The following is a 17,630-nucleotide window of genomic DNA, read 5'->3' as shown; positions in this document are numbered from 1 at the left end:
GCTGTCTATTGGACGACAGATGGCACAATGGGCTAAGTGTTCGGCTGGCAACCGGAAGGTAGCCGGTTCGAATCCCGCTTGGAGTGCATACTGCCGTTGTGTCCTTGGGCAAGACACTTCACCCACCTTTGCCTGTGTGTGAATGTGTGTGAGTGATTGGTGGTGGTCGGAGGGGCCGTAGGCGCAGATTGGCAGCCACGCTTCCGTCAGTCTGCCCCAGGGCAGCTGTGGCTACAGAAGTAGCTCACCACCACCGAGTGTGACTGAGGAGTGAATAAATAATGCGATGTAAAGGCGATGTAAAGCGCCTTGAATATTCTAGAAAGGCGCTATATAAATCCCATCCATTATTATTATTATTACCAAGGCCCTGTACAACTGCAGTAGAACCTCCCTGCTCCTATACTCAAATCTTTTTGCTATGAATGCTAACATACCATTTGCTTTCTTCACTGCCTGCTGCACATGCATGCCTACTTTCAATGACTGGTGTACCATGACACCCAGGTCTCGCTGCATCTCCCCTTTTCCTAATCGGCCACCATTCAGATAATAGTCTACTTTCCTGTTCTTGCCACCAAAGTGGATAACCTGACATTTATGTATTTGTCTCCACCACCCATCATTGTGCGTTCCAGACACCACACTTTATGGTTTTTATTGCCCCACACATTTCCTTTAAATCTTGCCTCTCTCACGTTCTCGTTGCGCATTCTTTTGACGTTTCCACACTGGGGGGAAAAGATACTGACTGACTACCCTATCTATGCTCCTCATCATTTTATATACTTCTATCAGGTTTCCCTTCCGTCTCTGATACCGAGAAAACCATCCAAGTTTGTCCAACCTCTACTTATAGATAGTATCCTCGAATCTAGGCAGCATTCCAATAATACTCCTCTGCATTTTCTCCTACCTTCCACACCATCCTGTAATAGGGTGGCCAGAACTGTTCAAATACTCCAAATGCAGCCTGACCAGTCATATAAAGCTGCAATATGATTTCCTGACTCTTATACTCAGTGCCCGAGTTGATGAAGGTATACATACCATAATGTTTATCCTAAATGAGTGATTTAAACGAGGTGTATTTTACCACTTTACCACCATGTTCACTTGGTATAGTAGCAGTCTTGCATGAAGTCCCAATTGAACCTCATAATCTCTCTACCTCAGGCGCTTAATGACGTCACAGTGACTTGGGCCAAATACATGGTGTGAATGTGTACACTGTGGGTCAAGTGTAATTTACTGAGGCACAAACTAAGATATTGGCAGTTTTGATCTACAAGGTGGTTGTTGTTACAGACTCCTAGGAAGCGGAAGACGAGGCATAGTTCAAATCCCCCACTTGAATGCCATATTGGCTGGGTTATGGATTCTAAAGAACACAGACCAAGAACATCATCTGTTAGGTAAATATTTTTGTTGATTGATTTTGATAATATAAGCATTGTGGAAGCATAAAACAGCAGTTAACGGGGCAGTTGTTATAGCCATCTTTGAAAACAGCAAGCATTCACGTGTTTCAGTGGATTGATAGTGACATTTTGGGAGGTTTCTCTTTCAATGTTCATCTCGTATTCTGAAATATTAGTTTTTAATGCAGTGAGTGTTATGATAAATAGTGTTTAATTCACATTATTTAACTTGATGGGTATTACTATCCAGTGACAATAGGCAGCCTTTCTTTCTGTTACATGTGTGGAGAATTTAGCCCTGTGCTGTAAGTGTTTATTTTGACATTTGTGACTATCCCACCCCTTGCAAATGCCATCAGACTATTTTATGTTTTCAAAACATAATGCTCTTGGCAGAATTTTCCGTTGCTCTGCATCAGCTTGGAAAATTCCAATTATCTTGTATCAATAAGTGTAATCTTAACATTTGAAAAGTATTTTGGTATAATAGATATTTAACATCAAGCAAACGTGTTATCAATTAATATAAGATTGAAAATAAATATGGAAACATTGGCAGCAGAAAGGGATTTAAAAAAAGACACGGGCTGTTACAAATCATGCATGACAGAGCAAGGCCAATACATCAATGTGTATTTTTAGACTGAGGCAAAATATCTTGAGTTCTGTTCTGAACATGTTGTGAACTTAAAAGTCTGGGTTTTGTTGTACTGGTTCAGTCAATCTATTGTGAACATCAAATGCAAACTAACGAAGTGTAAAAATACTGACCCACTTTATCCACATGATACCCAGAGGGAGATACTTCAGTGAGGAAAATAAAGATTGTTGAACTTTGTTGTGTTTGTTTTCTTTAGTAGCTCAAATGCCAGTCCTTCAGAAGGCACGCCATTTGTTGGAAGTTATGGCTGCACACCAAACTCGCTGCCCAAGTTTCAGCATCCTTCACATGAGCTTTTAAGAGAGAATGGCTTCACCCAACAGGTTTACCACAAATATCGTCGGAGATGTTTAAATGGTGAGCATGTCTCCTACTTTTTCAAATGATGTCATGCATGAATGTTGAAATTAAGTGAAAAGAAAGGAAATTATTCATCAAATGGATCAACTGTAGTTAATAAAAGCACATATGTTTTCCATTTGTTTATCTTTGTAACTTTGAATTGGATTAATATTAGTAAGAGAGTGGATGTTTATTTTGTGATGGAACTGAAAAGCGGAATTCTAATGTGCTGTTACCATAAGGTAATTTTGAGATGCAGAGCAAATAACACTAGACCTTCTTGGGCTTAGTTTTAATCCAGTGTATATTTTTTGTTGTTGTAAGGATCTTGTGCTAAATATGTTTGAGTAATTTATCATAAAGACAGATTCCAAACTGAAGCTTGTATATTATGAATACAATAGGTAGACAAAAGTGCTGGAGAAACTCAGCGGGTGCAGCAGCATCTATGGAGTGAAGGAAATGGGCAACGTTTCGGGCCGAAACCCTTCTTCAGACTGATGGAGGGTGGTGGGGGGAGGGGGGGGGGGGGGAGAAGAAAGGAAGAGGAAGAGCCCGAGGGCTGAGGGAGAGCTGAGAAGGGGGGGAGACAGCAAGGGCTACTGGAAATTGGAGAATTCAATGTTTATGCCGCTAGGGTGCAGACTGCCCAAGCGGAATATGAGGTGCTGCTCCTCCAATTTCCGGTGGTGCTCACTCTGGCCATGGAGGAGGCCCAGGACAGAGAGGTCGGATTCAGAATTGGAGGGGGAGTTGAAATGCTGAGCCACCGGGAGATCAGGTTGGTTAATGCGGACTGAGCAGAATACAATAGATTGGCTTGGATGACACTCTAAAGAACACTTGGGTTATGCAGCACAGGATCCTATGTACCAAAGGTGTAAAACATCGTAATGTAGTGAAAACCTGACAGGAAAATTCTACATCCTGTTTGTATATCTTTCAAGATGACTCATCTGAATGTTGAGGATTCTTTTCCGTGGTCTGGAGGAGGAAGATTCTTAGACTATAATCAAAACCTAATCTCCCGGTTGCTAAACACTTTAATTCCCCCTCCCATTCCCACGCTGACCTTTCTGTCCTGGTCCTCCTCCATTGCCAGAGTAAAGACCAGCTCAAATTAGAGGAACAACACCTCATATTTTGCTTAGGCAGCTTATACCCCAGCGGTATGAATATTAACTTCACTAACATTGTCTTCCCTCCCTCTCCACCCCCTTCCCAGTTCTTCGACTAGCCTGACTGTCCTCATTTACATTTTATCTCTGTTTGCTTTGTTGTTACATTTTCCTTGAACTCCATCCCCTTTGTCTTGTTTTCACACCTTTTTTTCCATGTCTGTATCTCCTCCCTCTCCCCTGATTCAGTCTGAAGAAGGGTCTCGACCCAAAACATCACCCATTGCTTCTCCAGAGATAGACAATAGGTGCAGGAGTAGGCCATTTGGCCCTTCGGGCCAGCACCTCCATTCAATGTGATCATGGCTGATCATCCCCAATCAGTACCCCGTTCCTGCCTTCTCCCCATATCCCCTGACTCCACTATTTTTAAGAGCCCTATCTAGCTCTCTTGAAAGCATCCAGAGAACCTCCACTGCCCTCTGAGGCAGAGAATCTGTGAGAAAAAGTGTTTCCTCGTCTCCGTTCTAAATGGCTTACTCCTTATTCTTAAACTGTGGCCCCTGGTTCTGGACTCCCGCAACATCGGGAACATGTTTCTTGCCTCTAATGTGTCCAAGCCCTTAACAATCTTATATGTTTCAATGAGATACCCTCTTATCCTTCTAAACTCCAGAGTGTACAAGCCCAGCTGCTCCATTCTCTCAGCAAATGACAGTCCCGCCATCCCGGGAATTAACCCTGTACTGATGCTGCCTGTCCCGCTGAGTTACTCCAGCATTTTGTGTCTACAATAAAATGTGTGTGTTTGTTTTAAGTCGATTTTGGTGTATTATTACCTCTAATAGGATTTATTTCAATCAGTCTTCAGCCAGTTTGATTCACTTCATACACTAGACATGAATCCAGCAAAGAATTTAGGGCAGACAACTCTCTAGTTACAGCACGGAAGACCTATGCTCCAGAACTAACCACAAATGTGCAAATGTAACATCTCCAGGTGTCGGTATCTTACATAGAGAGGAGGTGCTTCAAGCATGATCCCATCCTCAATAGTGAGGCACAACAAACGTGTGGTGCAGTCAAGTCTGATGTGTTTGCAACTCGGGTCCACTTCAATAACTTCCTGAAATCCCCACCGTCATGGAAGCTGATCTTCAGCCAGTTTGCTTTCTCCCAGACTCCATATGATATCAATGTGAATCCAGGAAAGTATTTAGGGCCAGACAGCTTGACTTTAGTACGGAGGACATGTGTTCCAGAACTAGCAACACCTCCAGACACAAGCTGTTCCAGACGGATGTTACAACGGTGACACCTGCTTAGCATTGTGGAAAATTACTCAGGATTACCTTGTCCATAAAGAGCAGGACAAATCCACACTGACTGCCAGCAGAATGATGAAAGCAAACTATTAAGTGACATTTACACGTCACTAGCCTGCTCACCAACACCACCTTTGGGTTTTGTCAGTGCAGACCAAATCATTATTTGTCCATCCTTGAACATTAGAAATAGGAGGAGGAATGGTCCTTTGTCCCTGCAAGGCTGCTCCACTATTCAACTGGGGCATAAACATAGAAAATAGGTGCAGGTGTAGGCCATTCGGCCCTTCGAGTCAGCAGTGCCATCCAGTATGATCATGGCTGATCATCCAAAATCAGTACCCCATTCTGGCTTTTTCCCCATATCCCTTGATTCCCTTAGCCCCAAGAGCTAAATCTAACTCTCTTGAAAACATCCTGTGAATTGGCCTCCACTGCCTTCTGTGGCAGAGAATTCCACAGATTCACAACTTTCTGGGTGAAAACGTTTTTCCTCGTCTCAGTCCTAAATGGCCAAACCCTTATTCTTAAACGGTGACCCCTGGTTCTGGACTCCCCCAATATCAGGAACATGTTTCCTGCATCTACCTTGTCCAATTCTCTTAAGAACTTTAATTCCAGCGAATACAAGCCCAGACGACCCATTCTTTCATCATATGTTAGTTCCGCCTGGTGAATCTGCGCTGCACTCACTCAATGGCCATAATGTCCTTCCTCAAATTAGACCAAAACTGCACATAATACTCCAGGTGTGGTCTCACCAGGGCCCTGTACAACTTCAGTAGGACCTCTTTACCCCTAACCTCAAATCCTCTCGCAATGAAGGCCAACATGTCGTTAGCTTTCTTCACTGCCTGCTGTACCTGCATGCTTACTTTCAGTGACTGATGTACAAGCACACCCAGGTCTCATTGCACCTCCCCTTCTCCTAATCTGACACCATTCAGATAATAATCTGCCTTCCTGTTCTTGCCCCCAAAGTGGATAACCTCACATTTATCCACATTATACTGCATTTGCCATGCATCTGCCCACTCACCCAACCTATCCAAGTCAACCTGCAGCCTCATGGCATCCTCCTCGCAGCTCACACTGCAACCCAGCTTTGTGTCATCTGCAAACTTAGAGATGTTACACTTAATTCCCTCGACTAAATTGTTAATATTTTGTAAACAACTGGGGTCCCAGCACCGAGCCTTGCAGCACCCCACTAGTCACTGCCTGCCATTCTGAAAAGGACCCGTTAATTCCAACTCTTTGCTTCCTGTCTGCCAACCAGTTCTCTATCCATGTCAATACCCATACCAATACCATGTGCTCTAATTGTGCACACTAATCTCTTGTTGGGACCATGTCAAAGGCTTTTTGAAAGTCCAGATACACCACACCCACTGGCTCTCCCTTATCCATTCTACTTGTTACATCCTCAAAAAATCCCCAAATATTAGTCAAGCATTATTTCCCCTTCATAAATCCATGCTGACTTTGGCCGATCCCGTCATTGCTTTCCAAATGCGCTGCTATTACATCTTTAATAATCGACTCCAGCGTCTTCCCCACTACCTGTGGCTGCTGTGTGTTCTGTCTACAAAATGCTGTGCAGTTGCTCACCATTACGCAAAAAAGCATCGCCCTAACCTCCATCGTGCAGGGCCAAGAAGGACAAAGGCATTCAAGACGGAGGGAAAGCAGCCTTCGAAGCTACATAGCATTTTGACCTGGAAATAAATCACTGGGCCTACAGCTGGAATTTCTATCCAGCATCAATAGAATGACTTCAGCAGTTCATGATAGTGGTGTCACAGAAATGGCAATACATGTTGGCCATGTCAGAGATGTCCAAATCCCAAATAATCAATTATAAAAAAAGGTTATCCTCTGAGCCCAAGCAACATCAGATAAGTGAGACTGGAAATCCAGTAATTCACCTGGTTCTTCATATTAACTACTCGACACCTTGACCAAATGAGTTTTTTACATAGATACCTGGCTCTCTATCTAAAGTCACGGTGGAATTTAGATCAAGAATGGCAACTTTTTTTCCAGGTTTCGATTTGCTTTTAAAATTATACGAATGTCATTGCATTTTTCTTTCTTTTTCAGAGAGAAAGCGATTGGGAATTGGGCAATCCCAGGAAATGAACACGCTGTACCGTTTCTGGTCCTTTTTCCTCAGAGATCACTTCAACAGGAAAATGTACGAAGAATTCAAACAGCTGTGTCTTGAAGATGCAAAGGACAATTACAGGTATGATCATCAGTCGTGTGGGAAATCTGTCTGGTGTAAAAATTGTGAATTCTTCCTCATTCAAACTAAATGGAAGACATTAGTCCACCCATAACAATAACATGGAATTGTATGGCACAGTTGACAGACTGAATATTGGGAGTTAAGATCTAAATATTAAACTTTCAGGATTACATCTTGTGCTCCTTGACAGTCAGGGATGTAATAGCAGAATAAATGGAATGAATACCTGGCTAGAAGAATGGTGTAACTGGCAGGGTTGGTGCTGGTTCTGGGGGGAAGCAGGACCGACACCGGTATCAGAGAGAAGGCTGCAGGAAGAAGAGCTAGTGGGGGTTGTACACACATCCCCAAGCAGTCGTGGTAATGTTGAGTATGGTATTAAGCAGAAAATTAAGGGCACCTGCAACAAGACTACAAGGGTAATCATGTCTGACTTTAACCTGTGGATTAATTGAGCTTGCCAAATTGATGACAAACCTCTGGAAGAATTCCAGGAATTACCTGAACATAGAGGAACCATCTTGCAAGCAGGCCATCCTCGATTGATTGAGTAATGAGAAAGGGTTAAATACAATCTCATTGTACAAGATCCTTGGGAGGAGCAACCATAACACAGAATTTGAATTGATAATTAATTAATTAATTCTCCAGTGTTTTTTCAAGAAGGTATGATATCTTCCTCAGATCAGGAGCAATTATCTCTGGATAAAATCCAAATAACTGTGTGGAGAATCAGTGGCAGGAGCTGGAAAGGTCGCAAATATGAAGCTTTTATTTGATTTTAAAAAAAAAGATACGCTGGTTTTGGTAGACTCCTAAGTTCTTTAGAAAGACCAGGGCAACTTTCTCCCAGTTTCACTGAAGTTTTCCAGTGCATTGTTCACACCGATATCCTGTAGGTAGGACAGATATTCTCAGGAAATTACTGTTGCACTGGTGATTTGTTTTGCCGTGCTGCTTTCACTCTGCCTATATCATTTTAATTCAATTGGTTCTTACAAGGTCATCCCATACACTCAAAATAACGTAGGTTGGTTTGGTTTCTACAGCTTGAGCTTTTCAGAGTGATCTGCCTAAATAAATGCAGACATTTCATTGTCTATGCTATTTAAATTCCAGCTTGCAAAATGTGCAACCTGTATGCTCACAGTATGTTTCTTTTTCCAGGTATGGGTTGGAATGCCTATTTAGATTTTACAGCTATGGACTAGAGAGAAGATTCCGATACGATATATTCAAGGACTTCCAGGAAGAAACAATAAAAGACTATGAAGCAGGTAATCTTCATCCCAAATTAATAAACCACAAGTAATCCAACAAGGAGCAAACGTAAGTTTACTTGTGGTTTATTAAGACCTATAACAGTTAAAATTAGTTTTATTTTTAGGAATCATTGAGTGAGATTATGAAAATAGAAGACACAAGGCCTGTGATTTCAGCTGCTAGCAATTTTAGAATTAAAAAATACTGCATTGTAATAAATGCATAATTCTAGATATTAAGGTATTGACTTTTGAGCGCTTTTGATTTTAGGTCAGCTCTATGGATTGGAAAAGTTCTGGGCTTTTCTGAAGTACACACAAACCAAGCATTTACCAATAGACCACAAACTGCAAGAATACCTGAGCAATTTCAAACGACTTGAGGACTTCAGAGTTGACGTGAGTATTTTATTTGTTTTATCATATTAGTGGTAAGTGGCAGCTGTAGAATATATTTTTAATTAGCCAGTTTCATTTGTAAATTAATTTATTCAACTTTCCCTTTAAGCATACTCTCAGACTCTGCAACAAATTCTCTCCCTCATTTATCAGGCTGCTGAGCTGTCCTTTTGTAAGCTTACGGTCGTATTGAATTCATCTCCACTATCTAGTGGACATTGGACTTTGTCTGTGGAACTGATGTGCTACAATGATGAGAATTATATTCTGCACTCTGTCTCTTCCCTTTTGTTCTATTGATTATACTTGTGTTTGACTTGATTGTATTTATGTGTCGTATATCTGATCTGTTTGGATAGAGTCAAGTCGAGAGAGTTTATTGTCATGTGTCCCTGACAGGACAATGAAATTCTTGCTTTGCTTCAGCACAACAGAACATAGTAGGCATGAATACAGAACAGATCAGTGTGTCCATATACCATTATATAAATATATACGCACATGACTAAAGAAACTGATCAAGTGCAAATAACAGATAATGGGTTATTAATGTTCAGAGTTTTGTCCGAGCCAGGTTTAATAGCCTGATGGCTGTGGGGAAGTAGCTATTCCTGAACCTGGTTGTTGCAGTCTTCAGGCTCATGTACCTTCTACCTGAAGGTAGCAGGGAGATGAGTGTGTGGCCAGGATGGTGTTGGTCCTTGATGATATTGCAAGCCTTTTTGAGGCAGCAACTGTAAATGAATGATGAGGATAGCATGTAAAACCTAGTTTGTAACTGTACTTCAGTACACGTGACAATAATAAACCTAAATCTATCAGGGGTCTTCCAATTGCACATTGATTCCACAGGCTGCTAGAGTCCGCCAATTTCCCGTGCACCCTGGCTGATGCTTTGGGGCCCCGCCCAACCACCCCTCAATCTTAGTGGCTTTCCTGCAGAATAATGGCAGAGAGGTGGCAACCTTTAGACTTTAGAGACACAGCATGGAAACCCCCCGCGCCGACCAGCGATCACTAGTACTATCCTACGCACTAGGGACAATTTACCTACAAACGTCCCACATCTTTGGAGTGTGGAAGGAAACCGGAGCATTCAGAGAAACCCAAGCCGTCGCAGGGAAAACGTACCCACTCTGTACAGACAGCACACGTGGTCAGGATTGAACCCGGGTCTTTGGCGCTGTAAGGCAGCAACTCTTATCACTGTGCATCTGTACTATCCCAATGTATGCCCATATGTTTTATCCTCGGCCTGTGCTGACTAAGACATAATATTCTCTTTTCATAGAATATAACAGAACAGTACAACACAGGAACAAGCCCCTTTGTCCACAATACCTGTGCTGAACATAAACTAATCTGCCTGCTAATCATACCCTTCCTTTCCCTCCATATCCATGTGCCGATGTAAAAGTCTCTTAAATGTCACAATTGTGCCTGCCTTCACCACCACCCCTTCCAGGCACCCACCACTCTATAGGAATAAATAGAGAATAAATAGGAACTTGCCACACATCTCCTTTAAACGTTGCCCCTTTCAGCTTCAAGCTATGCATTCTGTTCTTTGACATTTCCATTCTGGGGACAAGTTTCTGACGGTCTACCCTATCTGCGCCTCTCAGAGCTTTATATACTTCTCTCGGGTCTCCCCTCAACCACCTTAGTTCCAGAGGAAACAATCCAGGTTTTGCCAACTTCTCTTTATAACTAATACCCTCCAACCCAGCAGTGTTTTGCACCCTCTCCAAAGCCTCCATGCCCTTCCTGTTATGTGACTATGAACGGTACATAATACTCCAAATGCAGCCTAAACAATGTTGTATAAAGCCGCAACATGACTTGCTGGCTCTGGGACTCAGTGCCGTGCACCTTCTTTACCACTCTATCTACTAGTGTTGCCGCTTTCAAGGAGCTACGGACTTGGATCCCAAGATCCCTCTGACGGTCCTTGTTCTGCAGACAATAATTTTGAGGTCCTAATGCTGAAATTAACAGTCATATAATGATGGTTTGGCTTAAAAGCAAACGTGTTGCAACCAAAATTGTTTTCTGCTATTCTGAGTCTGGTCGTTTTATATCCACTACTCTGAATTTTCCCCTGAAACTCCTCTTTACACCTGCTTTGTGGTCGGTACCTTGTGACCTAGGTAGCTTGCCTGCTTGCTAAAGAATGTATTCAGCTGTAATCCATTTTCAGTGTCCTACTTTTCAGTACATAGTTAATTTTAGTTCTGACTTGTTGAAATGTGTTACTAATAACAATGCTACTTATTTCTTAGCCTCCATTTGGTGATGAGGTTGGTCGAAAGCGACGTTCTTCTGGAACGGATGAGAGCGGTCGCAGAAGGCATCTATCAAACTCTTCTACTAGTAAATCAGTAAATGCTGCTAAGTCCTTACTCACCAATCAGCCTCAGGTCTCAACAAATCCTTCCAAGTGGGATGCATCTTCCGGGAAATGTGAGAATAGGAGCCAGAGTACTGCTGCCATGACTACCACTGAGCCTGAAACTCCCGAGAAATAGACTTTCTGTGTCACGTCTCCCTGCTTATACAAATCACATCAGTATTTTAAGCTCAAGGACCTTGTCCAGTTTTTAGACTGCCTCAATGAAAGAAACAAAAAACTTGAAAATATTCATATTACTTTCAGTTTTGGGGGTGGGGAAACCCAAGTTGGGTTTTTGAGTTTTAGGGGAGGGGAGCTTGGAATCCTACAATTTGTCACTCCCCTCACTTTGATTTTCAAGATTACCTTGAGCTACTGTTTACAGAAACGCATTCCTGCAAATATGCAAAAATGACACATTTGAATTTTGGGATGCCTTACATTTCAATGAGGATTTCTCATACTTCTTAAAGAAGAAAATTTTATTTTTTAGTCCATTACCATAGTGCTTTTGCAGCCAGTTCCTCCTATTATTATTAATTATATATGCCTATATCAAAGTACAAATTTATTGCTGGAAAGTATACAATTGAAATTACTTGGGTAGGTAGAGAAAATCTGGAAAGAAAACTTGCATCCAAGATGGTTGTAACCATGGTTGCAACCTGATTTAAAAGCTTAGTTAACAGCGTTGAAAACTGGTTGTGGATCATCTTGGATGCAGAGTTCTAGGTTTAAAGCAGTTGGTTACCTAGTTACTGACAATTTAGTGGAGATTGTTACAAAAATGATTCATACAGATGGTATTGTTTGGGCTTGAATGAAAGTAGAACTAAGGAATGTGTGGCTTTTTAAATATGGTCTTCTGAATCACTAATATCTTGCACTGCTTAAATTACCTACTGCATCTTTCTATGCAGGTCAAGATAAAATTGCAGATTATTCTCGTTTCAGGAGGTACTGTGGTGTATGAGAGGTGGCGTGGATTTGTTTCATCACTTTATTTTATGCTTGTAGTGTGCTTTCAGTAAAGCACTACAATTGATTTGTCATTTTCTAATGCTATTATATTGTTGTAAAATGTTCAAATTTTTTGTGGAAAATTTACAAAAAAACAAGTGCACATTTACTGAAGTGATTTTTGTTTAATTTTGCTCTTAGGGATTATTAAGACAGTGTCATTATTTTAAATTATACTTAACGCGGGGTGTGGGTTGCCGGTTTGTTTTGCAAGGTTGTATTCACATCTGTGAAAATTACTGGAAAAACTTCAAAAATCAGACGTATTTTAAATGTATGCTATTAGGAATGACATCCTAATGCAACTAGTGAAAACAATCTAATGGTCTTCCTATCTGTTGAATATAGGAAAATCTGGGCAGTGCTATGAATTACTGCTGGTAATTAGAGGGCTAGAATGAACAGTAGCAGTGTGGAATCCACATATCTACCATTATAAATATGCTACAGCTGTACATGTTTTAATTTACTGAAATAACACACACACACACACACATACCTTAATGTATAATCTAGGCTTAACCCCAGCTGAATGGAGTAATTGTAAAATACTTAGATGAAAGATTGTATATACCATTCAAAGTAATCGGTTTAGAATATTGACCTTAATTTTTTCATCTAATGAAATAAGTGTGCACATTTAGCATTAGCGTGTGTAATTTGTGGCAATCTTCCCAACTTTTATAAAAATGCATATAAAAACATACAAAATGAATCAGAAAACATAACTGGTTGCACTTGTGATTCTTTGGAGATTTGTTTTGAAATAAGAGCAACAAAAAAACAGCCACAGCTGTGAAGCTGTTTTAAACAGGTAAACTGCACATACCTTCATTATTTGTAGTATTTTCACTTTATATTGTTTAACAGCTCTGCCCCATTTTAAATCTCTCCTTTCAATCAAAAACTGTAGCAAGTGATCTTTTTCTGTCAAAGCTCCTCAAGCCAAACACTGGTGGGTGGAAAATGTAACTGTGCCTTGGTTTCTGAGTTTTGTTTTCCTGGGGAATTATCCGGCCTTTGCTGCTGTGCCAACACAATCTGCCTGCTGTCTGTCATTCATTAGATTGCTAAAACCTATTCTCTTCGTGGTCACTCTAAAATTGGAGTCATTAACGGCAACTTCAGGAATGCTTCTAAATTCTCAGAAACCTCAACGTTTTTATTGCCATCTTTCATAATTGTACACATCTGTTCAACTATCAGGTTTAATTATTGCATGTATTTTCTGATTCCTGCCATCATATCCATTGTGTAGTTTTGCATTTGTGTGTGAAGATCTATGGTGAAAGCATGCAGTGTGGCAAAAATATTCTGACCCTGATAATAGTTTTAAATCAGCTCACAGAGAACACATTTATCAAAATAAGTATGTACCTTATTAAGCAGTAAACCTAGCAACTTGCTACATTTGTAAATATATTAAAGTATCACTTGTGCATATAACAAAAATGACCTGAACATGTATATACAAATCTGCCCACTGTTTTTTTTGTGTAATTCAATTTGATGTTTTGAGAGTTCATAAAAATTACAATGTCAACCTTATCTAAATGCACAAATCTAATGCACCAAGTTATTTCTTTACTGCATATGTTTCTCTTTGGTTAGAGTATAAATGTACTATATTGATCTGTCTTTCACATGTTGCGGAAGAAATGCATAGGTTGGGGAAAGCATAGAGGATCTCATCTGCACCGCAGCTTGTGTTTCTGGTGTCCAAGTTGTTGAGTACAAGGATCGACTCCACTGGTGTGTTGGATAAGATACTTGTATACACACAGAACCATGGATTTATCTGGGCTGCTGAATAACTGGATTTAAGGGAAATTTAAGACTAGGGGCAAATCCAAACACCTGGGGCCGCAAAAATCAAGCAGGACAAAGGGACAGGTGATTGCCGAAAGCTCAAATTGGGCATGGACCTGGATGATCACTTGTCATGTTACAGTTTTTACTGCTGTGCTGCTCAGAACCATCCAACATGGGTCTTTTTTTCTGTGTTTGATTTAACAAAAGATTGAATTTATGTTCTTTACATTTTTTTTCTCCAATATTTAATAGCTGAATGTTGAAATATTTTAGTACATTTTTCTTTCACTTGCCTGCAGCCATTGCATCAAATTTTCAACCAGGTGCAGCACAATTTGAAACCTTCCGCAGCTTTAGTTCCAGTTACCATAGGCCTTAAATAAATTGCAGTGTGGTATGAGTGTTTCATACAAGGATCACTGGCTACTGTTGTTGGCAGAATTTATCTTTTGTGATGAATGCCATAAAAAGGCAGAATATCTGCCTTTCCCGATATGTTCCCGATGTTGGGGGAGTCCAGAACCAGGGGCCAAAGTTCAAGAATAAGGTGTAAGCCATTTAGAACGGAGACGAGGAAACACTTTCTCACAGAGAGTGGTGAGTCTGTGGAATTCGCTGCCTCAGAGGGCGGTGGAGGCAGGTTCTCGGGATGCTTTCAAGAGAGAGCAAGATAGGGCTCTTAAAAATAGCGGAGTTATGGGATATGGGGAGAAGGCGGGAACGGGGTACTGATTTTGGGGATGATCAGCCATGATCACATTGAATGGCGGTGCTGGCTCGAAGGGCCAAATGGCCTACTCCTGCACCTATTGTCTATTGTCTATCTGTCAGCATTTCTATTTCTTCCCCTAACTGGATGAAACTTAAGTTTCTGAATGCATGTCCTTAACGAACAGATTTTCAATCGACTCCCCTTAAGGTTCAGCAGCACTAAAGCACCAAAACGCCATTTGCAAAAGTCCAACTGGGCCAGAGCATTAAGGAGAGTGGCTATGAGTTTCGTCAGGTTATTCTGCAGTGAGCAGTTCACACAACTCTAAAGATTTTGCACTAAGTTCTAGAGGAGTGTGATGGGGGACTCTCGGGTGGTTTGGAATCAACATACTATGCAGGATTTGGTGGTCCACTTGAGTGTATATCCATTAAACTGACCTTCCATTGGTGAACCATGATGGTGCAAATTTATAATATATTTTGCGTTATCTAAATCCATGTTCCAGCAATGTCATAACTAGAGCCAGGATTTCCCCATAAATGCCATGTGTCTTTTCATGCCTTTTTTGATGATTTCAGGAAGATAATGCCTTTTTCACGATTGAGTGCCTTATATCAGCCTTTTTAACGTAACTTTCAAGAAAATTCACACCACTGGGGCTAAACCCGGCTGTAAGTGGGTGTTAAGTAGTGATTGGAGAGGGGTGCGTGGGAAAGGGTCCAGTCTTTGCAAGCTGGAGTCATGCTTTAAGTAGGTGTGAAGTGGTGATTGGGGAGGAGTAGGTGGGGAAGGGTGCAGCCTTTTCAAACTGGAGTCAAGCTGTGAGTAGGTATGAAGTTACACAAAATTGCTGGGGAAACTCAGCGGGTGCAGCAGCATCTATGGAGCGAAGGAAATAGGCGACGTTTCGGGCCGAAACCCTTCTTCAGACCGGTATGGTATGAAGTGTTGGTTGGGGATGGGGTGTGGGGGTTACCAGGATTAAGTTTCTGTTTATCGAACCTGCAGTAGAACTCGTTCGGGTCGTTGGTCAGCTGACGATTGCCCAAGGAGCGGGGGCGTTTCCTCTTGTAGCTTGTGATTTCTTGCAAGCCCTTCCACACTGAAGAAGAGTCATTTGCTGAGAACTTGCTCCTCAACTTCTCAGAGTACCTTTCCTCGGCAGCTCTGATTCCTCTTCTCAGCTTATCCTTGGCCTGCCTGTAGAGGTCTACATCCCCGCTCCTGTAGGATCTACCCCAGCAAACGTCAAAATGCCTAAAGTCAAGTCAACGCCTTGTAAAAAACTGAACGATTTGGTGAGAGTATACGGGAGTGATACATTCTCTACAGACAACTGTGTGCTGTTTTGCAAAGCATGTGAGAAAGCAGTGAATCATGAGAAATATTTCGTCTCCTAGCATGTACAGACAGCTAAACACAAGTCGGTGGCAGAGAAACTGAAGGTAGGAAATGCGCAAGCTAGTCTCCTCACATTTACTGCTGGCTCCAATCGCAAATCTGAGTTTTCGAGTGATCTGTGCAACGCATTCATTGATGCTGGAATTCCACTGTGGAAATTGGAAAACAAATCTCTCAGAGGTTTTTTAGGGAAATACACAGAGGAACATATACCAAGCGAGTCATTGCGTAAAAATTATGTTGACAGCAACTTCAACATTGTTGTGCAAAAAATTAGAGATGAAGTTGCACGCAACAAAATATGGATCTCAATAGACAAGACAACTGATGCTGTGGATATGTTGCCAATGTGGTTATCGGTACACGAGGCAGGTCAACCATCAAAGGAGTATTTCTTGACATCGGAAGTATTGGAGAAGTCAAAGAGCTCAACTATTGCTTAGTTGTTCACATCTTCATTTGCTGTACTTTAGACTTTGCAATTTAGGTAAAGACATACAAGGAAAATGTGAGGGGGATTTTAGCTAACAAAGATCTTGAAGAAATACAAAACAGCTAAAGTTCTTAAAGGTAGTTGTAATGCACAAGATATCGACATGAATAGAGTTTGTAGCTTGTTTCAGGTATGCACCAGTGACCTCAGCTGGGGTAGACAGAAGTTTTTCACAACTGAAACATATTCTGTATGACAGCATAGTTTAACACCAGATAATTTGAAAAAAATGCTAGTAATTATGTGTAACCAGGCAACTTTGGTCGTTTTATTTAGTATACCTTTATATTATTATTTTCAACCATATTTTGGTGGCGGAAATAAATGCCTTTTTATGCATTTTTGGTCAATAAATGCCTTTTTCGTGCCTTTTTTGTAATTTTATTACGCCTTTTTGCCTGCCTATTTCAGATTTTTTTAGCACCTAAACATCCTGGCTCTAGTCATAACTATGAAATTACTATGTACTATATGTATATGGGTAGTTATTGGTAGGTCAAGTGCTGGAGCATGTAGACGGGCCTTCACTAGCAGAATGATCTGCAGCCATTCAAGGTGATGCAGAATCATCTCCACAGAGCAACAAAGTCCGAGTGGAAACTGAGGAGTCCAAGGACTGAGAGGAAAAAAGAGAAATTGTCCAATATCGAACACATCTTACTTCGTATTTGACTGTTTATTTTCGCCATCTTTCAAACAACTTTACACCAACCATTTCACTTGGATTTGGCAAAAGCTGACAAAGTTAGGTGTGGTGTAATGTGCTTTCCAAATGTGTTTCATCTTTTTTCTAATCAGTTAAAGGGCCTAGATTTTAAATGTCTTTGGGAATTTACTGTGTTATATATCTTGCCTAACCTTGTGAATGCATCCTTCAGTCCATGTACCTCAGATATCTGGACTGCAAGGTAGCAATGACCTTTAGTTCTGGTCAAGGTGGGCAATGACTCATTGGCATAGCCCGTGAATGCAAAATCCTTGTCTATAGATGCAAAAGCTCTGTTGGACTGGCAATGTT

At 41.1% G+C, this 17,630-nt stretch overlaps 1 protein-coding gene across 2 annotated transcripts in view; it reads left to right on the top strand.

Moving 5' to 3' along the window:
- larp1b (La ribonucleoprotein 1B) overlaps positions 1-13,745 on the top strand; it is a 62,642-nt gene extending 48,897 nt beyond the window's left edge. For both annotated transcript variants that reach the window (XM_033013547.1, XM_033013623.1), the window contains exons 15-20: positions 1,309-1,415; positions 2,279-2,439; positions 6,971-7,115; positions 8,286-8,395; positions 8,652-8,779; positions 11,062-13,745. In XM_033013547.1, the coding sequence (XP_032869438.1) occupies positions 1,309-1,415; positions 2,279-2,439; positions 6,971-7,115; positions 8,286-8,395; positions 8,652-8,779; positions 11,062-11,307 (897 nt within the window). In that variant the 3' untranslated portion in view covers positions 11,308-13,745. The remainder of the gene's footprint in view (positions 1-1,308; positions 1,416-2,278; positions 2,440-6,970; positions 7,116-8,285; positions 8,396-8,651; positions 8,780-11,061) is intronic.
- The last annotated feature ends 3,885 nt before the right edge of the window (positions 13,746-17,630 follow it).

This window comes from Amblyraja radiata, chromosome 1 (genome assembly GCF_010909765.2).
Source record: "Amblyraja radiata isolate CabotCenter1 chromosome 1, sAmbRad1.1.pri, whole genome shotgun sequence".
NCBI lineage: Eukaryota > Metazoa > Chordata > Chondrichthyes > Rajiformes > Rajidae > Amblyraja > Amblyraja radiata.
This window is presented reverse-complemented; position numbering and strand designations above follow the sequence as displayed.